Here is a 27,094-nt window from a genome sequence, read left to right on the forward strand (position 1 = left end):
AAGTGAAGAACGACCCCAAGCTTTTGTTCTGAGCAGCTGCAAGGACAGAGTCAGCTGAGATGGGAGAGGACATAGGAGGGGTAGGTCTGGAAGGAACTGAGTGCTGTGAATGTCCAGGCCGGTAGCTCACGCCTGTAGTCTCAGCTGTGCGGGAGGCTGAGGCGGGAGGATGGCCTGAGCCCAGGAACTGAAGGCCAGCCTGGGCAACGTAGCCAGACTCTGACTCTAAAGCAAACAAAAAAGAGAGTACTATGAATGAGTGTGAATGAATGAAAGTGAACAAATGACTCATCGAGAACTTTCTTTCTCTGAAAGTGTGGAACAAAAGGCCTGTACAGCACCTTACATTCCTTGGGTCAGTGCTGCAAAGCCCCCTCAGAAAAGAAGGTAGCGGTTCCTTTAAGAGAACCCGATAAGCCCCGCCCATGGAGGGTGACGAGCCCTAAGCTGAGCACTGAGGGCCGGAGTCAGGGCGGTTTGAAAGTCTGGCGCGCATCGCAGGAGCGGAGGTTTGGCTTGCCACTGGGATGTCGGTGTTGAGGCCACTGGACAAGCTGCCCGGCCTGAACACAGCCACCATCTTGGTAGGTGCCGGCGGCTCATCGTCCCCTCCCTCCTGTCCCCCGCTGTTCCTCAGAGGCCTGGCTTCTGCGCTCTCGGAGGCACTGGCGCGCTGTTCCGGCGGGCCCAGCTCGACCCCGCCCACTTGCCAGTCAGAAGCTGGGAAAGAGTTCGCTGCGCACCTATTGGTGGATTGTCACTCGGCTTCAGAGAGAGGCTACTCCGATTGGTTCAGAATGTGGCTCTCCCGCCCACATCGCTCCTCAAGCCTGGACTTGGTTTTCCCTCATCCCAGGGTCTGGATCCCGCTAGAGACCAGGCGGTCCGCGGGAGGGCTGGAGGAGTAATAAGTGCGGTGCCAGCAGGCCTGGAGCGGGTCCACACTTCGGGCCCTCAACCGAGCCTCCTCGCGGGGGTCCTTTTCTTGGGAAATGGCTCCCTCCAAACTGCCTTGGGGCGGTGGCCTGATCTTCCAGGGAGATCAAAGTGCCAAGCCCTCCAGAGGGGCTGCTGTGCCCAGCTCTCAAACAGTCACTTTCTCTCTCTGGGCAGCTGGTGGGCACAGAGGATGCTCTTCTGCAGCAGCTAGCGGACTCGATGCTCAAGGAGGACTGCGCCTCCGAGCTGAAGGTGTAAGTAGCTGCAGCTGTGGCCTGAACTCTGGCCTGGGCCTGAGGGACAGGGGAAGCAGCTGCCAGGGGGTTGGGGGACAGGGAGTGCCTGATGGCTAACTCCTCCATCTTAACACGCCATCTGCCCTCGCTGAACCTGCCCGTCATCCCGTCCCAGAGCTGTCTCCTTCTCTTACTTCAGATGTGCATACCTTAGACAGGACCCCCTTGAGTACGCCGTCTAAGGTAGCCTCCATCACTCTCTGTCACCACACACACTCTGTTTTCCTCAGGGTACTTGTCACCATAAGAAATTACCTGTCCACCTGTTGGTTTACTTGGTCCAGTCTGCCACCTCCATAGACTGTCAGCCCCTTGGGTGCAGGGACTTTGGCCCTTGTTACTGGTGAATCCCCAGTGCCTTGAGCAATAACTGGCACAAAGTAGATACTCAATTAATAATTGTTAAATTAATCTGGCTAATTCAAGATTCAAAAAAGCTTTTGAGGGGAGAGGATACCGGAAATGTCTAGAGGTAGGAAAAGTGGAAAGCAAGAATTCACCACTAAATATGGTAAAGTGAAGCTGAACTACAAAATCTTCTTTCTCCCAAACTCAATGAAATGAATTGGAAAATAGCAAAAATCAGCAAAAAAATTGGCAGCAAAAAATTCTGGCATTGTATGTCTGCTAACCCTACTCCAACTAACTGTACTCCAATGACAAAATTCTAAGAATTCTTTAATACCCCCCCAAATTTGGAGAAAAAATAACTAAAGAAGTACATTTTATTTTCCTTTTTCTAACTGGTAAGGGAGTAGAAACAGCTGCTGTTTCAGTCGGGTGACTGAGAATGTGGAGGTGTCATTCTCCCTAATAGAAAGATAGGCCCAGGAGTCCATGTTGAAGGAGAACAAATCCAGAGGGTATTTCCTCTGTGGACATTGGAATGCCCTTACTAGGTAGAATACACCTTGGTGCGGCACTTTAAAGAACCTCTGTTGAGGGAGTATAATCTTTGCCCCCAAAATAAAGACTGTTTGTTCATTGGTCTCTCTGTGCTCCATCCACCTCACCAGGCTCTCAGACTACAGAACATCAAACACAACCAACAATTTCAAATCCATAGCTCAGAAATGGGAAAGGATTAAAAAATGCATTTAATTAGTATTGGGGTAAGTGAAAAATGTGGACAGAATTGCCTACACTGAACAAAAACAAGATGGAAAGAAGTGTCATGGGAGCCATTGCAAAAAAAAAAAAAGGGCAAGTCACATTGCATACAAAAATCTAAGGAAAAACCCACTCTAGAAAAAGGAGAAATGTTTCTCTTTCAGTGTTCTGTTTTGGGGAAGTCCCAGGACAGTATAGAAAAACCTCCCTCCAAAATGAGAGGCAGCCAAGAGGCCAAAGAGTGACTTAGACATGTCCAGCATGGTGAGTTAGTTGAGTTGATTAGAGGTTACTTACAAGGGCACTTGCTGGTAAGCCCCACAGGAATTTCTTCCACAGGAGCTTTCTTGCATGCAAAATCCACATCTGTCCACCCTGAGGTGTTGCCTTAAATCTCTTCCCCATGAGTAATGCAAAGTTTTTATGTTGTTTCTTTCATTGTTCATGGTGAAGCGAATAATGCAGGCACAGTACCATTATCATGCTGTCATGCAACATGATATTACAATTTTCCACTAGGCAGGGATTTTAGTATTGCAGTTAGCTAAAGGGCACTGTTGGACAACCAAAGCAGCTCTAAAGCAGTCAGGGCCAGTTTGAGCCAACTGTTCAAGGCAAGAAAGTGCTGGGCACCTTTCCAGGGTGGTAGTTGTGACTTTGTAACAACTTTGTTGAGCACTCCAGACTAGCACAGCACACAGTGTTTCTGTTAATGTGGTGGGAAACATATTTTTCCCTCATCTGTATATTGAAAAAATTAATAAGAACATGAATTTTAAAAAGAAACATTCAAAGACCAAATGATAAAAAACAACAGAAAGAGGAAAAGGGAGGTTGCAGAGCTAAGGGTAAAAAAGGAGGACCCAAAATATTACCATTTGAGATCCGTCTGATAAATACATAGAAATAGGATCAGAGTGGATGTGGTTGAAAACTTTTTAAAAATTATTTACAAAGAAAAAAGATTTGAGAAATCATAGTGTAAGTGTTCAAAGATATAATAGAAGAAAACTTCCCTGGAATGAGTGAAAAGTTGAATTTTTCCATTAAAAAGGCTATATATATCTTGGTTGAGGAAAAATGGTTACAGAACACTTGATGTCAAGTTATATCCTAGTTAAGTTATTGAACTTAAAGGATAAATAATGTTTCAGGCTTTTAAACAGGAAAAGCAAATCACCCATGTCGTCATGTGTTCATTCTATTTGGAAATATTTCTCTCTGAGTTAGCGGCACATGGCAAGAATCAGGATTGTGCTTTTTGGCCTCTTGCGGTTGTGTGGGGCCATGTGACTAGTTCTAGCCAATGAGTTGTGAGCAAAAATGATTATCATTTCACTACTGAAACATTTAATTGCCAGAGAAAGACACCGTCCCCCCACCCTGGGCCATTTGCCTCTCCCACAGAGATCAGCGGTGTTATGGAGTGGCAGTTTTGTTAGCCTGGGTCCAGAGTTATAGTTAGAACAAAATATAAATGTATATCATAATAATAATGATGATAGAATGCACATTTATGAGTCTTGTCCAAATGGTAGGATGAAGTATAGAGAATCAATCCCATATAGATAAAATTGAAGCATATAGTTTAAAAACATGCCAACTTCTTAGTGTTTTTCATAATCTTTTTAAAATTGGGCTCCTTTAGGAAATAATCTCTGTGATTTAAAAAAGTTTATCCAAAGTTCATCAATTTTTTCAGTTCAACTTATTTTGCTTCTATTCCATTCAAATTAAATTAATACTATTATCCTGTTTTTATATTACATTTATTCTCTGAATAGGTATACATTATGTACATGAAGAGATATTTAGAAAAATGTTATAATGGTAATAGTAATTTCCAGGTGACTGGACTTTTGGGGGGGGGTATAGGTTTTTTTTTAACTTTTGTGGTTTTTGTACTTTTTGCTATTTCTTGCATTATAATCTGGGGGAAAGGGAAATGGGTAATGGTAATATGTGGAAATGGGCAGCAGTAGAGCATTCAAGAAAAGCCTTCAGGTGGGTATTTGATAACCGGAGACCAAGTTCAGATGAGAATGACTTGCCCACGATCACATAGCTGGAAATTGACAGAACTGGGACTTGAGCCCACATCTATCTCATGCCAGAGGGGTTCAATCTTAGCCCTTAAACTTCACAGGTCAACACCTCCTCTTCTAAGCCAGGCCTCCCTCCCAGCATGCAGTGTAGCTCGCCCCTTGCCATCTTTTATCCAGACCTCTCCCTTGCCATGATGGTTACCAAACAGATCCCCTTTCTGGAAAAGGGAATCAAACAGGAGTGATCTGGATAGGACTGGCTCTGCCCTGCCTCTGTACTCACCCAGGGAGTCTTGGCCACGGGAGTCTTGGTCAGGTGAATAGGTGAGGAGCCTTTGACAGCTTCTTCCCCATGAAGGGCAACGTGTGAACAGTCACTGTGAGGGGGGTACATATATGTTTAGTCCTGCAGTTTCCTGTTTTTCAGCCACTTGGCAAGGTCCCTCCCGTTGCCCGCCAATGTGAATCGGCCCCGAATTGACCTGATTGTGTTTGTGGTTAACCTTCACAGCAAATACAGGTGAGAGCCAGAGGACGGGCTGTCGGGGCTCAGGCAGACCTGGCTTGAGAGTGTGCTGGGACAGTGACCTCACTTGTGAAGGGAAGAAGGGAAGGGGAGGAGGCTAGGAGAGGCTGCCTGGGGTCAACCTACAGGGTGAGGAAGGAAGAGCCAGTGGCTAGCACATAACGTTTAAAAGACACTATCTGTTTGTTTAACTAATGCTCTGTGAGGCCTACTCTGTACACCTGACAGCAGGCACATAGATGAACGAAATGGTCCCCTTGTCCTCAAGGTGCTCCTAGTCCACTTGGGGAGGAGGCTGGACTTTTGAACAGACAATGATGGTATCTGGGATATGTAATGTAAAGCAAGGAAGCACTGGGATATGGGAGCCCAAACAAGACCTCTGATGGCCAGGAATTAGGTGTGGGAGGTCAGGGTAGATTTTCTGGTGGAGGTAACATCTAAGTCAACACTTGAAGCTGGGTGTAGTGGCTGATGCCTATAATCCTAGCATTTGGGAGACCAAGGTGGGAGGATCACTTGAGGCCAGGAATTTGAGATCAGCCTGGGCAACATAGTGAGACCCTGTTTCCACAAAAAATAAAAATTAGCCAGATGTGGTGGTACATGCCTGTAGTCTCAAGCTACCGGGGAGGCTGAGGCAAGAGGATCTCTTGAACCCAGGAGTTTGAGGTTGCAGTGAGCTGTGATGACACCACTGCACTCCAGCCTGGGCAACAGAGTGAGACCTTATCTCAAAGGAAACTATGTGAACAATGAGTTAGCCAGGTAAAGATGGGAGTGAGTTCCTTCTGGGGGTTGTTGACTGAGGCTAGGGAGGGCCTAGGGTCCAGCACAGAGACCAAGGCAAACACCTAGTTATGTGGTGGGGGTTAAAGGCTGTGGTAGAAATACTTAGGAACCCAGCAGTGTGGAGATACCAGGTACAGGTAGCATCAGGACTAGTTGGAACTAGCCAGCAGGGCTTTAGGCCCACAGTAGGACTGAGAAGAAGCTGAGATCTGCCATGATTGCCACGGGATAAGATCTGTTTGCCTCAGCAGATCTGTTGCTCTTTGAGTGAGGCCTCTCTGTTCACTGAAAGGGACACTGGCCCAGTCTTTGGAGAGATCCTGCTCTGCAGCCACCCTTAGCGGAAGGATCATTGTTTCTGTTGGCCTCAGGCTGAAACCTTGGCTTGGGCCACCTGGCCAAGATGTCTTTTTGGCCAGGAGACAACAGATTCCTTCATCTGTCCCGGGACACCAGTGAATGAAAGCCTCACCCCAGGAGGTCAGAGCCCCTTGTTTGGAGGGAAAAGAGCATTTCCATACAATCATATGACTAAATCATTATAACTAATAAGAGAAGCACTTTGGTAATACCCATCTATATTTTTAAAAGACACATATTGTGACCTAGCCATTCACTTCTAGGATCTGTCCTACAGAAATATTTGCTTGAATGTGCAAGGGTACATGTAAAAGAATGTTCATGCTGCATTCTTTGTAATAGTGAAAAACTGGAGACCACTTAATGCCTATCACTGGGAAAATAGATTATGGTATGCTGTGTAGTCATTCTGAAGAATGTAACAGATTTCTATGTACTGGTAAGGAGTTTGATGACATGTGGGACCCAACTAGATGCTTATACATACCACTGTCTATTTGCATATGAAAAAATTCTAGAGAAATTACATCTCAAACTGTTGGCAGCAGTTTCCTCTGAGGAATCAGAGTAAAGGGTATTGCTGAGAGAGTGGGACTTCACTTTTTACACATACTTCCATATTTACCATTTGATTATTTTACAAGCATGAGTCACTTTACAATTAAAAGTAATTTTGTTTTTTTGTTTGTTTTCACTTATTTTTTATTTATATGTTTTAGAGACAAGGTTTCAACCTTGCAGTGCAGTCGCCATATCTCAGTGTAACCTCGAATTCCTGGGCTCAAGCAATCCTCCTGCCTCAGCTTCCCAAGTAGCTGGGACTACAGGCATGTGCCAACCACGCCCGGCTAATTTTTTAATTTTTTGTAGAGATGGGTCTCACTATATTGCCCAGGCTGGTCTCGAACTCTTGACCTCAAGAGATCCTCCCACCTCAGCCTTCCAAAGTGTTGGGATTACAGGTGTGAGCCACTGCTCCTAAAAGCAGTTTTTAAAAAATGAAAGGATAAAATACTTCTCCTGTCACCTTCTTCTTATTTTCTGGCCTGTCTAGGATCAGAGAGGCAGGGGTTTCTGCTTTTTCTGTCATAAAGTTTTCTCTTCTGGTTTGTTTTCTCACCCTGGCCTGGCCACCCCAGCCTCCAGAACACAGAGGAGTCCCTGCACCATGTGGACACCAGCTTTTTCTTGGGGAAGGTGTGCTTCCTCGCCACAGGCGGTAAGTAGGTCCCTCACCTGCCACTGCCCACCCCCAACCAAGGGAAAACTGTGGCAGTTGTAGGCTCCTTGCTGAGGCAGCCTAAGGGATGGTAAGAACATGTGCATTGGAATCTGACCTGTTGTCATCTTGCTAAAAGTGAAATTCTGCTGTTGCTTAGAGTTGCCTAGTGGCTCCCTGTAGCTTTCAGAGTAAAATCCAAACTCCTCTAAAGACATGAAGTATTTTGCAGTTTGGCCTCTGCCTTCTTATCTAGTCTATTACTCTCTCATTCTTTGAGTCAGCTTGTAGTTCTCTAAAAAAGTCCTGCTGTTCCTGAGGCTTTGTAATATTAACAGTGGAAATAACAATAGCTAACTTTTATTGAGTTCTCACTGTGAGCCAGCCACTGATTATAGTTGCTTTATTTTTTATGTCATATTAATCTTTGAGGTAGGTATTATTATCTCAGTTTTTATAGCTGAGGAAACTGATCATGAGATTAACTTGCCCAAGGCCCCCATGGCTAAAAAGTGGTAGAGCTAAGGTTCACACCTAGATAGTCCTATTCCAGGGCCTGTCCTCTTAATGATTACTCTATGGCTTCTCTCAAATACTTTTTTCGTCTTTGTCTTGCTAACTCCTACAAATACCTCAAAACTCAGCTCCAGTGTCACCTTTGGCACCAATGACATGTACGACCTATCTGCCTCCCCAGCTTAAGTGTCAGCTTCTTGAGAGGAGGGCCTGGCATAGATTATTCTCAATAAGCATTGGTGAATAAATGAAGGCCAGGTAGTTTCTAGGTATCAACTCATTGACTCTGTAGAGTAACCCAGTGGGGTAGGAGCTATTATTATCCTCATTGTCTAATTTGATAGTCTTGACTACCCAGAAAACAAGGTAGAACAGGATTGTCACCCATTGACTAGAAAGAAACTGAGACCCAGAGAGGGGAAGTGAGTTACATTGCCCAGCACTTACTGGATTACAGCTGTGAAGGAAGAGATTACAGCTGTCACTCTCATGGCTTCTTTGCAGCTGGGCAGGAGAACCACTGCATCATTCACCGTCACACCGTTGTGAAGCTGGCCCACACTTACCGAAGCCCTCTGCTCTTCTGTGACTTAGAGGTGAGGAAACTGATCACAGTGGCTTATGTCACACTCAAGTACAGGGGAAGTGCAAGGGGAAAGGGCAGTCAGCACACAGTGTGCATGTCAGGAACGCTTATTGAAGGATCATCAAGTAGCCAAGTGAGGTGGCTCCTGATGTGGAGGGGGACACAAGGTTCTGCTTTGAATCCCAGCTTTTCGGCTCATTGGCTGTGACCTTGGGCAGGTTACCTGAAGCCTCGGAGTACATCAGTGCAAAGTGGGGGTCGTCTTGGATGCCTCTTACGTGCCCAGCTCTATCATTTGTTGCCCTGCTTTTTCTTTTGCTTGTTTCTCTGTACTTATAACTAAGTCCTATATATGTATTTGTGGGTCCTTGTTAATATCTCACTCTCCTGCTGGGGTGTAAGTGTCTGTGAGGCCAGGTGTCATGTCTGTTTCATTAACCAGTGCATCCTTTTGTCCCCCTGGCAGCAATAAGAATGCATGACGTTGCCCTTACCTCCCTGGATTACAGACCTTGTCCAGTCCCAGCCCAGGCCAGGGCACCCAGCAGGCAGTAGGGCTGTTTGTCGGGTGGGTAGGTAGAAGGCTGGATGGATACCTGTGGTGTTGGTCCTGCCCTTACTAGTTTTCTTGGTGTTTCTCACGAGGTGAGCCTAACCATGGGGTGACAAAGCAGATGTCCATTTTGCTGACGTGTTTTGTTCTTCAGCCTCTTTTTATGCAGGATGAATCCTGAAGATTTTTTGCTAAACAGTCCTTAGCAGGAGTTGATGTGCCCTCCCTTGGAGGTCTGCTGAGGGATCTCATGGCCCAAGCTGCCCCACCATTCATGAGGCCTGCTTGGTTGCTTTGGAAATCTGTTTACTGGTTTTGAGGTTCATTTTGAATGTTGTGTTTCTGCTCTGTTCCGGGTGGGTCTTGCCTTCCCAAAGGCAAAGTGATGTAATGCAGAAGGATCAACATGTGATCCTTCCCCACCGTCTAGCCCAGCAGTTCTTATTCTGGGGTCAGTGGACCCCTCTGGTCTGAAGGCAGAATTCAGGGGATCTGTGAACTTGGATGAGGAAAAAAATTACTTCTTTTTTTTCTACTGCTTTCTAAGTGAAATTTAGCACTATGAAAGAGCACTAGGAAAGAGATGTCAGTAGTATTAGCAGAGTCTATGACTGTTACCAATAAAAATGGCAAACAGCCAGGTATATTGCCTCATGCCTGTAATCCCAGGGCTTTGGGAGGCTGAGGCGGGAGGATCTCTTGAGGCCAGAAGTTTGAGGCTACAGCCTGGGCAACATGGTGAGATACTGTCTCTACAAAAAAAAAAAAAAAACAACAAAACAACAAATTAGCCGGGCATGGTGGTGTATGCCTACAGTCCTAGCTACTTGGAAGTCTGAGGCAGAGGATCGCTTGAGCCCAGAAATCTGAGGCTGCAGTAAGCTGTGATTGCACCACTGCACTCCAGCCTGGGTGACAGAGTGAGATTCTGTCTCTAAGAAATAAAGAAAAGAAAAGAAAAGAAATAGCAAATGTTTTTATATCACATTAGGATTGGTCACATCTCATCACTACTTCAATGTGACAGTAGTCGTTAGACCTGGCCCTAGATCAATGCATTGATAAAGATACACATACTACTCTATCACACATTTTGTTTTTCATGTTTGATGACTATTTTTAGAACCCCTGACTAGATCAATGCTCTGATCTCACGGATGGGACCCTGAGGCCTTGGCACACCTGAAGTGCCTGCCCCTGCCAGGCTTTCCTCACAAGAAACCTCTGAGGAAACAAGAATAGAAAGAAACAGCAAGTAAGCCGTAGAGCCAGCCAGTTGTATAGCCTTCTGACAGTGTGGCTTTGAACAAGTCACTTTACCTCCCACAGAGCTTTCGTTTTCTCATCTCTAAAGGGGAATCGCGATCATTGCGCCACAGCCCAGGCATAGGTGGTGCCAGGTGGTGCGGTTCTGTCTGTGGCCATGAGGTGGCAGGCCATACCAGGTCCTAGGTTCTCTTCTGGCCTGAGAACTCTCAAGAAAGGTGTCTGTAGGGAGCAGGAGGCCCAGCCTGTTTCCAGCCAGCAGCAGGGGCTGCAAAAATGCATGTTCAGAACATAGACCCGTGTCCCTCAAATGAAGCACCCAGTGTTTGGACCATAATTTCTCCTCACGCTTGTGTTATCCTTTTCAGAGCACACTCTTCTGCATAATTGAGTTTGAGCCTTACCATATCTTGAGGCTTTTGCATAGCAGGTATTATCGGCCCCTTTTACAGATGAGGAAACCCACTTGGGGGGTGTGATTCACCCAGAGAAATAATTGCCTAGGTCTGCTGTTAGAGCTCTGTGCTGGTCCCTGGGAACACAGATGAGTCAGATATTGGCCCTGCCCTCGTGGAATCTCCTGAGATAGCCAGATATGTAATACATGCAACAGCAGAAGGATTTGCTGGGCTTTGGAAGCATGGCAGTAGAATTCAGTCATTTCTTCCTATACATCATGGGCAAAGTCGTGATTGTGCTCAGACTTGGGTTTTTGGGCCGTGTCTCTGGAGTGATGTGTGGATTGGAGGAGGCCTGGCCAGAGGCAGGAGACAGGTTGTGGAGCCTGAGCTAGAGCAGCAGCAGCTTGGAGATAGATTTTGGGGGCAAAAGCCACAAGGCTTAGAATGAGAAGATTTATTCAGCAAATATTTCTTGAATGTGTACAGTGTGCCAAGCACTGTTCTAGGCACTAGGACCACAGCAATAAACAAAACAGTCAAAAATCCTGGCTTCCTTCTAGTTGAGGAAACAAACAAGGTAAAGAAGTAGAATGCGTAATGTGTTAGAAAATGGGGATGTGACATGTCAGGTGGTGGTAAAGGGGCAAGATTTAGATAGGGTGACCAGGGAGGCTCTACTGCAACTGTGACTTTTAAATAAAGACTTGAAGGAAGTAGGAGGGTGAGCTGTGGAGATGCCTGGAGGAAGAGCACGCTCAGCAGGAGAAACAGCAAGTGCAAGTTTGGAACTTGCCTGGTGAGTTCAGGGTCCAGCAGGGAGGCCTGAGTGCCTGGAGCACAGCAGCGAAGGGCACAGTGGTGGGAGATGAGTCAGAGGAACAGTGGGGCCAGAGCGGCAGGGCTGTATGGGCCAAAGTAAAGGCTGTGGCTTTTACTCCAAGTAAAACTGGAGCTGCTGGAGGGTTTGGGGCCAGCGAGGGATGTGCCCTGACTTGGGTTTTAAATGGATCCCTCTGGCTGCCAGGAGGAGAGTAGACTAAAGGGAGGCAAGGGCAGAAATAGGGGACAGTTCTAGAGGCTCTTTCTAGAAGAGTTAAGAGTGGCCTAGACTTGGTGATGGCCAGGGAAGAGGGAGATGGGCTGTTCTACAACACTGGCTGTTTCCAGGGAAGAGCCAGCAGAACATGCTAATGGCCAAGATGTGAGACATGAGAGGAAGAAGAGTCCACAATGGCTCTGAAGATTTCAGCCAGACTGGCTGGAAGGATAGAGTTGCCCTTGGCTGAGATGGGAAGACCATAGGTGGGGCAGGTTTGCGGGTTGGAGCATGCTAAGATTAAGGTATCTATTAGGCATCTAAGTGGAGAAATCGAGTCAGCAGCTGCATATGTGTGTCCAACATTCAGAGGAATGATATGGAGATGTAATTTGGGTGTCATCAGCAATTAGATGGTTTTAAAGCCACGGAACTGGATGAAGCCACCCAGGGGTTGTGTGTGGGAGAACAGAGCTAAGGACTGCCCTGCAGGCCCAGCATTTAGATGTGGGCAGAGAGGAGGGAGCAGCCGGTGGGGTGGAAGGAAACCTGCATGAGTCTCCTGGGAGCCAGGCAGAAAAAGCGTTTCACAGAGTGAGGGAGTGGCTGCTTCACATTCTGCTGAACAGTCCTGTTGTCCCTGCCTAACCCCACAGCTCCCCTAGGCCCACCAGCCCTTCAAAAGCCCTGATAAAGGAGCTCCTTTGGGTTGGTACCTCCTGCTCCGTGGTGAGGGTCACTCTCTTTCCTCCCTTCTTGCCACCCCTCTGAGTATCTTTCTCAGATCCAGGGTAAGTGAGTCCGTGGGGCCCGTGCTGCCTCGGACTGCCTGGTTCAGAGCCCAGCTCTGCAGTCACTAACTGTGTGACCCTCGATGGTTTACTTGGCCCAGCCAACCTTGTTTGCTAAGCCTTCGTTTCCTCTTGAGCAAGGGGTCACAGTCGCTGGGTATCTCTGCAGGTTGTTTGACGGATCGTGTGAGCTGAGGTGGTTGGAAGCTGCTTTGGGAGATGTGGCACGAGCAAGGCCATGGCTGTGATAGGCAGTGGTGCCCTGAGCTGCCCTGTGCTTTCGTCTCCAGCTCTGCCTCTAGCAGCCCTGCAGCTCCTCCCAGTAGGGGGGCAGGCCTGGCCACCCCATTCTGTCTAACTGCTGTTCTCCGCTCTTCCCTGCAGGTGGAAGGCTTTCGAGCCACCATGGCACAGCGCCTGGTGCGCATGCTGCAGATCTGCGCCGGCCACATGCCTGGTGTCTCAGCCCTGAATCTGCTGTCCCTGCTGAGGAGCTCCGAGAGTCCCTCTGTTGAGGACCTATGAGGGCCACTGGCCCCTGGGCTGCCCCTCTCCACAGCCTGGTGCCAGCTCCGTAAATGTTTGCTGTTGGTAAAGACCAGTCAGAGCTTGACAGGCCCTGGGTCAGCCGGCCAGTGGTCTCGCAGGCTCCTGCGGGGCCTGTGCTCCAGCGGGGAGTGTGGGGCAGGAGCGGGAGGGAGCCCAGCTAGTGGGACTCCAGCCCCCGCCCACGCTCACTTGCAGAGCCCTGTGTCTGTAACTATCTGACACATTACATCGCCACTTAAGATTTCATTTGAACAAAGGGTCTGTGGCTAAAAATTTTGAAAATCACTGGTCTCATCTACTGCGTTGACGTTGCAGATGAGGAAACTGGCTCAGAACAATTAAGAGTGGGCTGGAGCAGGGAGCATGGACTCCTGAGCCCAGTCTGACTCACATGCTGGCTCTGCTGTCACAGAACCTCGCTGTTGCGTCTTGAAGCTTCAGTTTCCCCAGGTGTCAATGGAGATGGTTCTGCTCACCTTGTCACGTTGTGAGGATTGAATGAAATGACTGGTGAAGAGCCTGAGACCTTGTGACTCCGTACACTTGTTTGTGTATTTGCCGAATTTCATAATGCAGTGTGTTAACGCCTTGCATGGTGCCAGGTAGGCACCCAATGAACAGTTACTATTTGAAATCACACAGAGCAGAGTTCTGAGGTTTTTGCATAAACATCAGAAGTTTACGAAGTGAGAGAAGCACTGGAGGGCTGGGTTTGGGCTGGTGGCGAGAGACTGGTGAGGTTGCTCTCCTTCTTTGAGTCTGATGGGAAATTTGTAGAGGTGTTGAAATCACACTCCAGAAATCCCGTCAGCCAGGGCAAGGCTCCTCGCCACTACGCGGAGGCAGGCTCAGCACCTGGGAGCTTGGGAGTGAGGGGGGTCTGGTGAGAGAGACCCAGGAACAGCCAGGTCCTGGCTCCCTCAGAGCATAACGGTGCCCTCGCCACCCCCATGCTGCCCAAGCCTGGGCCTGTCCTCCACCTCAGGCCTCAGGAAGGACCCCGCTTGAAGCCCTGGGCAGTGCCAGCACCGCAGGCTCTACCCGGACATCACCACAGCCAGGGTTTGTGCTCTGGGCTGTAGGTGTCATGGGGATGGGGCCCGTGTGCCTCCTTCCTGCAGGTGCCTTCCGGAGCTTAGCCCAGGCCCTGCCCCTGGTGCTCAGCGAGGGTTTGTAGACACCTGGCTGACTGAGGCAGCCCCTTGGGCCCCGCTGAGGACCTCAGCTGCGTAGATTCCGGTTGAGGCCCCACATGTCACCTGACATTGGCAAGGCACTTCATGCTTCACAGAGCTCTTCTCACACAGCAGTAACTCCTGTCGCCTCCTGGCAGACCTGTGAGGTTGATGATGTGTCCCCATTTCACAGTTCACGAAACTGAGACCACTGTCATCAGAGGTGTATCCTCAGTCACACGGCTAATTGGTGGCAGAACCAGCCCTAGCCCTCTGCCTTTCCCCTCCAGTTGTTTTCCTGTGTGTCTAATCGTTGAGTAAAGGTTTGGGCACCTCCGCTGGGCAGCCCCTGAGCTGGGAACACAGAAGGTGGAGACAGGCTTTGCACCTGAGACAGCAGCAGTCTACAAGCGCAGTCTCTTAAAGCCGTGGTCCTCGGGATGGGACCACGGGGACGCTGTTAGCACTACGGGGAGGGCTCAGGAGCAGCAGGTAGCAGAAGAGCAGAGGCCTCACCACAGGAGGGACAGGGACAGGTGTGGGCATGAGCAGGCCTTCAGCCAGCAGCAAGGAACTCCCTTGGGCATTTGGTCAGGGTGGAAGGACAAGGCTGGCAGAAAGAGGTGAAGGTTTGTGTTGGTCCCTGAAGGGACGGGCGGCAGCAGAGGTCCGGAGAAGGCCAGCCTTCCCAGAGGGCTCAGGACTTCTAGAAACACATTATCTCCAGCCCTCTCAGTATCCTGGGCCATAAAGGGTGGAACCTTACAGGTGGGTGGGCGGTAGGGTAGGTCTTTGGGGGGCTGGTGGAGTGTGGTATCTGAGCAGGGGAGGGAGGCAGTGTGGACACAGCCTGCCCCTTCCTCTGGGCATGTCGCTTTGCTGGAGACACAGGGAGGCCTTCCCCACACCCCTCACTCCCCAGCCAGCATGGGGCACACCTCTCTCTCTCAGGTCCCTGTGCCACATTTTCTTTGCCACCTGGTACCATTTAACAAGGGAAGCGGCATCACATTCTCCAGCCAAGGATCTGGGAGCCTTCCAAGCGCTGGGGGAACATGATGCTGTCACTGCTGCCAGCTCCCAGCTGAGCTTGGCAGGGGCCCTAGAACCGAGAGGCCGCCCGCCCTCTGGGGTTGGGGGCTGGCCTGCCCCTGCTCACAGCAGAGCTGAGCCACACTTCAGTGGCAGTCAGGTGCCCTCTCAGACTTGCTGTCCCTGGAAGGCTGGGGATGGGTGGCCAGGCAGTATGTTGCTGCACACCATCTGGAGGCCAGTGACATTGTCCAGGAGGCTGTGACTGAGGGAAGTAATGGAAGGCCAGTCTATGTCTGATGTGTGCCTGGAATTGGTGCTTGGCACAGTGGTGGGGGCAGGGAGACAGGAGAGGCCAGGCCTAGCTGCTTCCTGGTGACGTGACCTCTGGCAGGTCACTTGCCCTCGAGGAGCCTCAGAGACCCTCATGTATACAATAGGGTCAGGCCTACTAATGTCCTTCTCCCCAGCTGACAATGAAGAAGCCATTATTTTAAACATAAAGCTTTAAGCAAAAGTAAAACCTCTCAGAGTGGCCATGGTCACAAGGTGGTCACAATGGAGGCCGTTCCTGAAGGTCTGAATGGGGGATGTGGCCCTTCAGCTGGGCCTGGAAGCCACTGGGTCGATGTGCTCTGAGCCTGGAGGCAGGTGGTGTTTGGGCCCTGCTGTCTGGATGCGGTGTCTGAGGCTCTCAGGGGAAGGGCTTGCTCAGGGTCACAGGTTCATTTGTGCCCACTGGGGCACCTGGGTGTGGGCAGCCCTTGGGCCCACCCCAGGGAGCTCACGTTCTCTGTAGGAGGTGGTCCAGGCCCAGGTGTTTTGCCCCAATCTGGTCATATTTCCCATCGCTGCCAAGGAGGCCGGGCCTTCCTAGCAAGGAGGGGGCTCTGCAACATGTCCCCCATGTCTCCTGCACCCCCCCAGTGAGCAGAGACAAGAACAGCCTGGCCACAGAGAGGAAGTGGTGGTGCAGTGGGAAAGGACCCAGCCTTTGAGTCCCACCAAGCTGGGGTCTGTGGCCACCTTGCATTGTGACGGGGGCAGCCCACTTCCCTCTGTGTGCCCCGCTGCCTGCCGCACCCTCGCCCTGGTGAGGCTCAGAGAGGGCTGCTGGTTGTGCTCAGAGCTGTGGTGGGCCAGGTGAGCCTGGGGGGTTCTTAAACACAAAGCCCTGCCTCGGGCTGCCCCCCAGCCCGGCCCACACACACCCATGGGTGCTGGGCCAGGCCTGCTGGCTGGGCTCCAGCACAAAGGGACCTTTTCCAGAAGGTACCTGCTGGCTTAGCCCCCTTCTCTCCACTCTCCCCTGGGGCCAGAAGGATACAGGCAGAGAATGGTTGTGAAAAGACTTCTCACAGACACTTGGGGGTCAAGGGAGTCAAGTGGGGGGCACTGCTGGGCCCTGCACACCCCAAATCTGTGAGTCCCGTCTGAGTATGACACTGAGGACCAGCTGAGGAGGCAGAGAGGGTGGGCAGTCCCTAGGGCCTGACTGCACAGGAGGCCCCCCTCTCACATCAGGGGGAATGAGGAAGACATTGGGGAAGGCCCTGGGAGCTAATGTTTGGTGGCTGCCTGGTCTGACTACAAAACTGCCCTGCAAGCCCCGGGCGTGGTGGCGCCTGTAGGCCCAGCTACGCAGGAGGCTGAGGCAGGAGGATCACTTGAGCCCAGGAGTTCAAGGCTGCAGTGAGCTGTGATGACACCACTGCACTCCAGCCTACGCAACAGAGCCAGATCCTGTCTCTGAACAAATTTAAAAAAGAAAAACTGCCCTGCAAGGCCGGGCCCAGAGGTCCCCCAGCACTTGGTCCTCTCATATTATGCGTGGCCGTAGGCCAGCCTGCCTTGAAGGATTACAGACTCCTTGAGGGCTAGACCTGACCACCACCCCACCTGCCACCCACTGCAGACAGAGGACCCCATAGGAGAGTTTGGGGCTGAGGAGCTCCCTGGCTTGTCCCTTTCCTCCTGTGTAAAGTAAGCACAGCCATCTGCTCCCCCACATGGTTGAGGGGAGGGTTGCAGGGCCAGGCTTCGCACCCTGCCTTCTTCCTGGTCACCGTGCCGTTCCCTGGGCCTTGTCTGCCCCCGCCAGACATCCTTGGGGATCGCCTTCACCTCTGTCCCCTCACCTCTGTCCCCTCTCTGTTCAAGACCTACATCTCACCAGGCCTTCTATGACTCCCCTGTTTAAAATCACACCCCCTAATTCCTTGGTACCTTTCTCTTCTGGATTGTTCTCCACAGCACTTCTTATCTCCTCACCTACCATATTGTTTCCTACTAGTCTCTGTGGTTCCCTGCTGTTTCAGCAGAACCTAAAACACTGCCTGGTGTATAGTAAGTGCTCAGTTAGTGTTTGATGTCTGACCAGAGGTGTCTGCACATGGGTTTGGCCTGCGCATTCACACAGGACCAAAAGCCTGCAGGAGACCCAGAGCCAGCAGACTTCTCATCCCCCCATGTGGTGCCCTGAGTGAGGCGGGGGGGGCTCCCTGCTCCTCTCCCTCCCCCCAACCGTGGCCTCGAAGCCCCCCTCCATGCACCTGCTGGCCCTAGGAGGTGGGGGCTCCACTCCCTGTGGCTGAGGGGCTATAGTCTCCTTTGTAACCTCACTTAAGGTCCTGTGTCCCCCATCCCAGGGCTATGCAGAGAGAATGGCTGGGCCTGCCCCGGCCCCAGGACCCCTGTGGAGTGCGTGAGTGTGAGTGTGTGTGTGTGTGTGTGTGTGTGTGTCTGCGTGTAGGGAGACTGAGAGTGAGGCCTTGAAGGGCAGCTCAGGCAAGGATGTGTGACTGCTTCTTGGAAGAGCACCACCTGCCCTTTCCTAGCCTGGGTTCAGTGGGAAATGGGCAGGAGGCTCCCAGGCCTCAGGCCTCTGCCCCTGGGTCTCACTGCTCTGGCCTCGCTGGGATTTGCAGTGATCCCCCAGTGACTCCCGCCCTTTCCCAGTGTCCAGAGGTCTGACATTGAGTCCTTCCTCCTGTCCCTGGTGAGGGGCGCTTTCTTGCAGTGTCCTTGTTTGTCAGAGCTAAATACATGAGAAGGGCAAAGACAATCTCCACGATAAGGGATCCCGCCATGTCACAAAACAAGGTGGAGCCACCAAAGCTGACTGGAAGCCCTCTAGGCCCAGCCCGCAGGGCAGTTCACACCCTATGACCCCATTTATGAAACACCAGAAAAACTATTTCTGTATGTACATATGCAAGAACAGAGAGGCACAAGGCAAGTCTGGAACGAACGTCTCCAAAGTGAAAACAGGCTCCCTCGGGGGGTGACTAGGAAATGCCCTTTCTTACTCATAGACCTCGGTGTTATTTGAGGGTTTTTCCACGAGGATGTGTTCAGGTATTACTGGCATAATTACAACTAAAACTAATTTTGATCCTAGCACTCTGGGAGGCCAAGGCGGGAGGATTGCTTGAGCTCAGGAGTTCAAGACCAGCCTGAGCAAGAGCAAGGCCCCGTCTCTACCAAGAATAGGAAACTTAGCCAGGCATGGTGGCACATGCCTGTAGTCCCAGCTACTCAGGAGCCTGAGGCAGGAGGATGCCTTGAGCCCAGGAGTTTGAGGTTGCTGTGAGCTAGGCTGACGCCACAGCACTCTACCCAGGCAACAGAGTGAGACCATGTCTCAAAAAAAAGAAACTAATTTTGAAGTAGAGTTCATCTCAGGCCTCAAGTAGTTTCACATGGAGATCTGGGGGGCTGGCCTCTTTGCCCCCAGGGACTGCCCCAAATGACACTGTGCTTGCCACATAGGCAAGGAGCATCCCCACTTCCCCCACCCTGTCCCTGAAGCATGAAGGGCACAGGCTGTGCTTCACAGTCAGGTGGACTCAGACCCTGTCCTGGTCCTGTCTTACCTGCTTGGTCATCCTGAGAGGTCTCCTTGCCCCTCAAAGCCTCTGTTTCCTCATCTGAAAAACAAATATAATATGACCCGCATCAGAGCCATTATGAGGGGGGAATTTGGGGAGCAAAGATCAAGGGAGACTCCTTTCTGCCTGAGGACCCCAAATTAATTGTCTTTTTAAGCAAAATATTCAGTGAATGAAAAGTTGAGAATACTAAGAGGCAGGTTCAATTAGAAGGGTTTTTTCAGCAACAAAGTCCTGTATTTTCTACTGAAGAATACATTGAGACCATGACATCAAATTATTTAAAATAAAAACTATTAAAAGAACAACATTGGGCTGGACGTGGTGGCTCACACCTGTAATCCCAGCACTTTGGGAGGCAGAGGTGGGAGGATTGCTTGAGATCAGGAGTTCGAGACCAGCCTGAGCAACATCGCAAGACCCCATCTCTACTAAAAATAGAAAAACAATTAGCCGGGCATGGTCATGTGTGCTCATAGTCCCAGCTACTCAGGAGACGGAAGCAGGAGGATTGTTAGAGCTCAGGAGTTCAAGGCTACAGTGAGCTATGATCACACCGCGGCACTCCAGTCTGGGTGGCAGAGCAAGACTCTATGTCTAAAATAAAAATAAGAAAAGTTTGCAAGAACCATATTGATTTTAGAAACTTTAACTCCTCTCTTGGTCATATCTCAGTCAATAGTGATGTAGAAAAGCTTCCAAGTGGTGTGGGTAAAAGAAAAAAAAAGAAGAGCTTCCAGGCTGGTGAACACGTGGAGTTCCTGGGAGGGCAGCCAGGGTGGTGACCCACCTGGAGAGGGCTGGGAACTCTACCGGTGCCTTTTCCCGCATACCTCGCCCTATACACCTCTTCCATTTGGCTGATCTTGAGTTGTATCCTTTACAACTGATAATAGTTGTTTGTTTTTTTTTAAGTGACATAGAAGACTTGAATAAACAAATTAATAAGCATGATTTACGAGCTATGGAGAAAAAAAGAATACATTGAGGAGTAAACTAATATTTCCGACATTGGTCTGATTGTGAAATTTCTCTTCTGAAATGTGGGGTCATTCAAACAGAGATTCAAAGCCTCAGGCAACCCCTGGCCCCCGACCCCATTTAGGAGGCCCAAGTGGAAAGGTTAGTCTGAGGTCAGGTACCGGCACACACCACACACGAATCCCACAGGCCTTTTGCTGTTCCTGGCTTTGTCCCCAGCACCTGGTCCAGGGCAGGCACAAAGCAAGCACCTGACAAACATTTGTGTCAAATGAGTAATTCTGCTCCTCTCCTTCAAGGCAGCCAGCTTTCCTCTCTGGCCAAGGTGAGGGACCTTGCAACCCTGACACTGTTGACACAGGAACGTGACTCCCAGTACTGGGAATCCCTTGAAGTCTGTGTCCTTGGCTTTGTGCAAGAAAGAATTCAGGAGCCAGCCAAGTGAAAGCAAGTTTTATTTATTTAGACAGTATAGAAAATCTCCACAGACAGGGCAGAGGCTAGTGCTCCCTGTGGAGGGGACCCGGCCCCATGGCTCCTTTAGCTCCTCTATTTAAGCAACAGCTTAATTATAGGCTAAACGAGGGGAGGGCTATGCATGGTATTTCTTGGAAAGGGGCAGTATTTCCCTACAATCAGGGTGACACCCTCCTTTTGGACGGTAAATTGCTATTATCTTACAGTGGCATGTGACTCTGTTTTGATTGGGTGTTTTGGGCCTTTTGACATCTTTGCTGGGCGTCCATAAAAACCTGCACATAAGGAATTTCTACCCATTTTCCTTCCTTTTTATAGAATAAGTCCAATCCTATAATTGTGTTATAGTTTAAAGAACCATTTCCAAGCCAGGTTTCCTGGTCTCCACGTTGGTATTGGGGCCAGGCAGTATTGTAATAGAAAATAAGTTTCTTTCTTTTTAGACCTTCTAAATTAAATTTATCCCAGTTGTTGAGGAGGCATCCTAGTGGGGAATCCTATGGGATGCTTCTTGTCCCCATTTCTGAACACGATTTCTGTTGGACACGGGGGCTTCCCTAAGCCTGGCAAAGAACTGATAATCTTGTCTCTCAGATTCTCACCTCTCCCTTTCTTCTAAGAAAGTCAACAAGGCAATAGTCGCCAAAACTTGCAAGGTCAAGATCAGCATAGTTTGAGAAAGCACCAAGGCCAGAGGGCAAAAAATAGATCTGCGCAGAAGATCGGAGGCTTTGTCCTCCAGTACAAGGACCACAGAAAAACAATGTTACAACACACAAATCACAGAATTAGGGATAAAAGTAGGTGTCCCTAAGGAGCCTATTTCAGCACTTTAACTTGGGGCCACTGAAACAATATGGCTCTGGCATCCCAGAGTCACCACAATAGGGGATCTCTATTTAACAAAAAGAAAAGAATTTCAAAATGACCTGTTTTACAAAGAATGGAAACAATCACCCACACAGCTAAAGCAAAAAGTATAACTGCAGCTAATGAAATAATGATAGACATTCATTTATGCACTAAGACCAAAACAGGTCGGTGAGTGACAGTCCAAAACACAGAAGAGATGGAAGGCGAAAGACAAAAGGAGACAGTGAATTGTTGGACACCCAAGGCCAGAATCACCCAGTATTCATCAACTACTTCCGTCTGCATGGTGTGGAGATTAAAACTCCTGCCACCCCATTGCTGTTACCGGGGGAGCTGTAGTTAGATGGATGGAGTAAATTTATGTCCTTTAATGCAAAAGAAAGTCTCGGCTCGCACTTGTAATCCTAGCTCTCTGGGAGGCCGATCGCTTGAGCAACAGTGAGACCCTGTCTCTACTAAAAAGAAAAAGAAAAAAAAAATACACAAAACAGAAAGCAAATCTAGAGAAGAGAGTCAGAAAGAGAGATGGAATGAAAGGATCTGACGCTTTAGAAGACAAGAAGACAGAAAAGAAACCAAACTAGACAAAGGGGACTTATCCGTCCCTCAGTTTCCAGAGAGTGCCATGGTCTTAATTTGGGGTCTGGGTGGGGGTGTCCCTTTGTCCCATCTGGGTCGCCACAAAGATTACACAGGAAAGTGACTCCCAATGCTGGGCATCACTTGAAGTCCAAGTGGGTCCTTGGCTTTGCGCAAGAAAGAATTCCCGAGCAAGCCAGCAGTATGAGGTGAGGGCGAGTTTTCTTCAGAAACTATAGAAGGTCCACTCCACAGACAGAGCAGAGGCCAGTGCTCCCTGTGCTCCCTGTGGAGAACTGGCCCTGCGGTTCCTTTAGCCGCTCTGTTTAACCAAAGGCTCAATTACAGTGTAAGCAAAGGGGGGGATATTCTCGGAGTTTCCCTAGAATTTGGGTGACACCCTCCTTTTGACTAAATATGGTCAGACGGGAAGCCTCCTGGCGTCAGGTGCATGACGGGACTGGGAGGTTCCCTAGACAATTTTATGGTAACAAGGCGTATAATGAAGCTGCAAGGTTGAGAGGGGGTCGGTTTCTCCACCATCTTGGTTCTAACTGGTTGGAACCTGTCCTACCGCCATCTTGTTTTGATCAGGGTAGTTTGAAACTTTGAGACTTCCTGACTCAGTTAAACAATGTCTGCACAATTAAGCAATGCCCAAAGCAGTGCCTGCCAGTTCCCTGTCTCAGTGGTACATCTCTCCCCCTCTCTCCCTTGGGACCCTGAAGGCAGCCGCCTCTAGTCTCTGCAGGGGTCAGAGTAGCTGGTGATTCTCACCCTCTGCTGGGAGATGGAGACCTGGCAGGATGGTGCCCTCGCCCTCGTCATAACCTGTGTAAATTATCCCCACCCCAGTTCCATTGGGCCACCCCCTCCCTGGATTCCCACAAACTTCAGCCTGCCCAAACGTCTGGCCCAAGGTCTAAATGAGGTGCCTGGTACACAGTCAGGGCCTGCAGCCCCAACAATAGCAGGTAATAACAGTAGCACCAATATCAACAGAGGGGTGGGCGTGGGAGGCAGGGTTATGGCCGTCTTCTGGCCTTTCCCCCCCCACTGTCCTGGAGAAGGGCCTTCCTTGTCCTGGCTCCTTTCCAAGCTCCTGGCTTCCCCCCACCATACACCCACACCCACACCCACACCCACTTCTTCTTTGCAGCTGCTCACCGCCTACACCTTCCTGCCATGGAGTCGCTGGCCCGTGGGTAGGGGATGGAGAGGCGTGGGCCAGGGCCACTCAAAGCTGGCCCACTGGGGTTCTATGGGAGTCCTCAGGTCTTTCAAGCCAGAAACCTGGGGAACAGCCTCCCTACCCTCACTCCATAGGGTAGCTACTACGTCATGTCCTGCCTGGTCCATAGTGCCAGCCACCTTGCCACTCCAGTCACCCCATCCAGTCTTTAGCTCTGCAGTAGCCAGAGGGCCCTTGTGAGCACAGCTCAGAGGCAATCTCTTCCCTACTCAAACACCTCCTCACTGCGGGCGGGCCTCACTCCTCTGCTGCCTGGCTGCTCCCTCTGCCCTCCCAGCAGCCCCTGCGGCAGTGGCCATGTCTGTCCCCAGAACACACTCCCTGTGCCCCCTTCACCTCTCCAAGCCTTTGCCCATGACATTCCCTCTGCCTGGAGTGTTTCCCACCCCCTGGCAGCTGCCGAGATCTACTCACTCTGCCCCCAAGCTTCCTCCTGGCCCCTGGACAGTGGCTCCGTCCTCAGTTCTCTGTGTTCCCTCAGCCCCGAGTGCTTAGGGGTCTGTAAGTCCCACCAGCAGGCCCATAACCCTGAGCTCCTGCTGATCTGTGGCTCCCTGAGGGCCTGTCCAGCCCTTGCCCCTGGGGAGGAAGCAACATGTACTGAGGAAGGCCAGGGAGCCTCTGTGTGTGTGCGCGTGTGTGTCAGTCTGAGAGACTGGGGGAGAGGCAGACGGGGAGCCAAACCCTGGGGAGGACAGACAGGGGACCTCAGTGAGACACAGAGATGAGCTGGCCAGGACACACACAGCCCTGGAGAAAAGGAGTCGGGCTGGGCAGGACTCCCCCCATTCCAGCCATAGTTTCCTTCGTAATATGCAGAGCTTACTGACACTCCCTGCTCAAAGCCCTGCGTGGCTCCCTCGTACCCTCCAGCCCAGAGTCCAAGCTCCCTGACGCTCCAGTCAAGGCCCCAGCCTGGCCCTCTGGCCCAAGCACTCCCTGGACTTCATGTTTGGGCCTCCAAGCCTTTGCTCCCACTCCACCCTCCCTCCACCTGGCAAACGCCTCTCACCATCCAGGATGACCTGAGCTGGTCCCTACTGTGAGGCATTGTCCATCCTGTGGGACTGCCTCTGGGCGGACCCTCTGGGCCTGGTACAAGGTCAGAAGTGTTTGATGTCCTCACCCAGCTCTGCCTGGGAAGAGCAGGAGGACTCCCCAGAGGAGGAGGCAGGTGGGCTTGCAGGGAGATGGCGTGGGAGCATCTGAGAGGCTGAGCAGGGGAGGCCACCCAGAGGTCTATGTCCTGACTGCAGAGACCCATCTCTTTGTGGCGCAGGAGCAGGCTCTGGTCTGACCCCAGCCCGGCCTAGCGCCCACCCAGCTGGCGTCTGGGGGTCATGGTTGAGTGGTTGAATGGAGGAACCCTAGGGAGAAAGAGAAAGAGGTCTGCGGTTCAGGGCCCTGGGCCTGGCCGAGAGTGGTCCCACCCCAGCGGTCCCACCCCGCGGGGCGGGGCGGAGTGCTCGGCCGCTCCCGGTTTCCTCCCGGAGGGCAGCGGAGCCCAACGCAGAGCTCAGTCCCCGCGGAGTGAGGCGGCATCAGCACCATGAGGCGAGGGGCCAGGAGGCCGAGGGGCAGGGACGGGCCGCCCCCCACGCCCTGTGACCCGGCCCAGTGCTTCGACCTGCTGGTTCGCCACTGCGTGGCCTGCAAGCTCCTCCGCACGCCCGAGCCGAGACCGGGTAAGAGCGACCCGCGCTGACGCGTGGCCTCGGGCAGCCTCGGGTGGACGGGGGTCCTGCCACGGGGCCCCCAGCCCGCCGAAGCCGCAGGCGGAGCCCGCCCCGCCCAAGACCCAGCGGGTTGATGGGGACCCGTGGGCAGGGCCTGGACGGGGCCCTCACGGCCGCCTCCGCTCTCTCCCCCCCATGTCCACCTCTCCCGCCGTCCCTCCCCTCCCAGCCTCGCCTCCCTCCGCCCCACCCCGGCCCCGCGCGTCCCTCCCCGCGGCCCCGCGCCCTCCCTCCCTGTCCCCTCCGCCTGCAGCAGGAGTGAGCAGCGCGGCGGCCGGGACGGCGCTGCAGCCGCAGGAGTCGGTGGGCGCGGGCGCCGGCCCCGAGGCGGCGCTGCCCCTGCCCGGGCTGCTCTTCGGCGCCCCCGCGCTGCTGGGCCTGGTGCTAGCGCTGGCCCTGGTGGGCCTGGTGAGCTGGAGGCGCCGGCGGCTTCGTGGGACGGCCTCCCCGGAGGGCCCAGATGGAGGCCAGCACGGTGAGTTCCATCTAGGGAACCAAGGGGCACCGTCGGAGGCGCGGGGTCACATGGCCTGGGGGTGGGGCCGTCTAGGGGAGACATGGCCCTTGCGGGTGGGGGGTCTGAACGGAGAGAAAGGGCTGTGTGGGCTGCGGGTAGGAGAGAGTTTGCCCTGAAGAGCTCAGGCTGAGCAGGGAGACGACGGGCCCTAGCCTAAGTGAGGGACACAGCATTGCCCTCCCAGACCCAAGGCGAAGGAAGGATGGCACTGGGGAGTCCCATCTGAGGGAGGAGTCTGTCCTGCACCTTGGGAGTCTGAGGGAGCTGGTCCCAGAGCAAATCCCTGTGGGATGGCCAGGCTGAGCCCCAGCTCCTACCCCTCGGGCCGTACTTCCCGTCTTGCCCCTGCCCTGTGCCACTCCTCCCTCCCACAGTGGGGTCTCATCGCAAGGAGCTGCACCCTCTGGGAAGCCTTCTAGAACAGGCAGTGGAGGAAGGTTGTGGCCCAGTACTCACCTTCCCTCCCCCACCTTCTGCCCCAGAGCCCCTGGACAATGTCATCATCCTGTCCCCTGGAACCCTTGATGCCACAGCTCCTGTCTGGCCTCCACCCAGGGACGAAGACCCAGGCACCACCCCATCCGGCCATAGTGTACCTGTGCCAGCCACAGAGCTGGGATCCACTGAACTGGTGACCACCAAGACTGCCGGCCCTGAGCAACAATAGCAATGGAGGGGCCCGGCGAGGTGGCTCACGCCTGTAGTCCTAGCACTCTGGGAAGCCAAGGCAGGCGGATTGTTTGAGCCTCAGGAGTTTGAGACCAGCCTGAGGAAGGGCGAGACCCCATCTCTACTAAAAATAGAAAGAAATTGTATGGACAGCTAAAAAATATATATAGAAAAAAATTAGCCGGGCATAGTGGTGCATGCCTGTAGTCCCAGCTACTCGGGAGGCTGAGGCAGGAGGATCGCTTGAGCCCAGGAGTTTGAGGTTGCTGTGAGCAAGGCTGACGCCACAGCACTCTAGCCCAGGCAACAGAGTGAGACTCTGTCTCAAAAAAAAAAAAAGAAAGAAAAAAAAAAGAGCAATGGAGGGGGCAGGAGATGGTCCCTGCCCTCCTCTGGACCCCGAGCCAGGGGCTTGGAAGTTGAATTTGGCTCTTCCCTCCAGCACCCAAGTGCCCTTTTCCAGGGAGTCAGGCTGCCCCAGCTTAACTCTGCAGCACCACAGACACTACAGACCACAGCAATCAGCTGGCATGGAGTTGTTTGGTGTGTTAGTTTTTGGCTTAAGACTATACCATCTTTGACAGCACTTCAAGGTTGTGCCTGAGCTTCTGTGCTTTTGAATGACTAGGGCACTATGAGTAAGAGATTTTTCTTTTAATGTGGGAAAGGCACCATTAAGCCAAAATGAATCTGAAAAAAAGACCAAGTGGGAGGATGCTTAATTTGTACCTGGATATTGTATTTCTTTAATACTTGCTCTCAGAGCTGTCCTGCTTTTAAACCTATGCACATGGCAGCAATGAGTAACCAGTTCATGGGTTTGCTTGCTTTGAGATTCAGTACAAGATTATTTTAAGAAATAATCGAAAAGAAAAAAGGATTCTGCTGGATTGTACTGATTCTTAGGTATCTGTATCCCAGGGGCAAC

The 27,094-nt window shown here is 51.5% G+C and overlaps 2 protein-coding genes across 3 annotated transcripts; both read left to right on the forward strand.

Moving 5' to 3' along the window:
• The first annotated feature begins 440 nt into the window (after positions 1-440).
• CENPM (centromere protein M) lies at positions 441-13,592 on the forward strand. 2 transcript variants are annotated; one of them, XM_045554790.1, is made up of 6 exons: positions 441-584; positions 1,114-1,193; positions 4,818-4,910; positions 7,208-7,287; positions 8,308-8,399; positions 12,821-13,592. In XM_045554790.1, the coding sequence occupies exons 1-6, from the start codon at positions 528-530 to the stop codon at positions 12,959-12,961; spliced, it is 543 nt and encodes a 180-aa protein (XP_045410746.1). In that variant the 5' UTR covers positions 441-527; the 3' UTR covers positions 12,962-13,592. The 2 variants fall into 2 exon arrangements, with proteins under 2 accessions (XP_045410746.1, XP_045410747.1); XM_045554791.1 differs by lacking the exon at positions 4,818-4,910 and having other exon boundaries at positions 447-584.
• Positions 13,593-24,774: 11,182 nt separating this feature from the next.
• Positions 24,775-26,251, forward strand: TNFRSF13C (TNF receptor superfamily member 13C). The gene is made up of 3 exons (XM_045554792.1): positions 24,775-24,929; positions 25,234-25,455; positions 25,980-26,251. The coding sequence occupies exons 1-3, from the start codon at positions 24,794-24,796 to the stop codon at positions 26,162-26,164; spliced, it is 543 nt and encodes a 180-aa protein (XP_045410748.1). The 5' UTR covers positions 24,775-24,793; the 3' UTR covers positions 26,165-26,251.
• Positions 26,252-27,094: the final 843 nt, after the last annotated feature.

Source organism: Lemur catta, chromosome 6, assembly GCF_020740605.2.
Source record: "Lemur catta isolate mLemCat1 chromosome 6, mLemCat1.pri, whole genome shotgun sequence".
Taxonomy (NCBI): Eukaryota; Metazoa; Chordata; class Mammalia; order Primates; family Lemuridae; genus Lemur; species Lemur catta.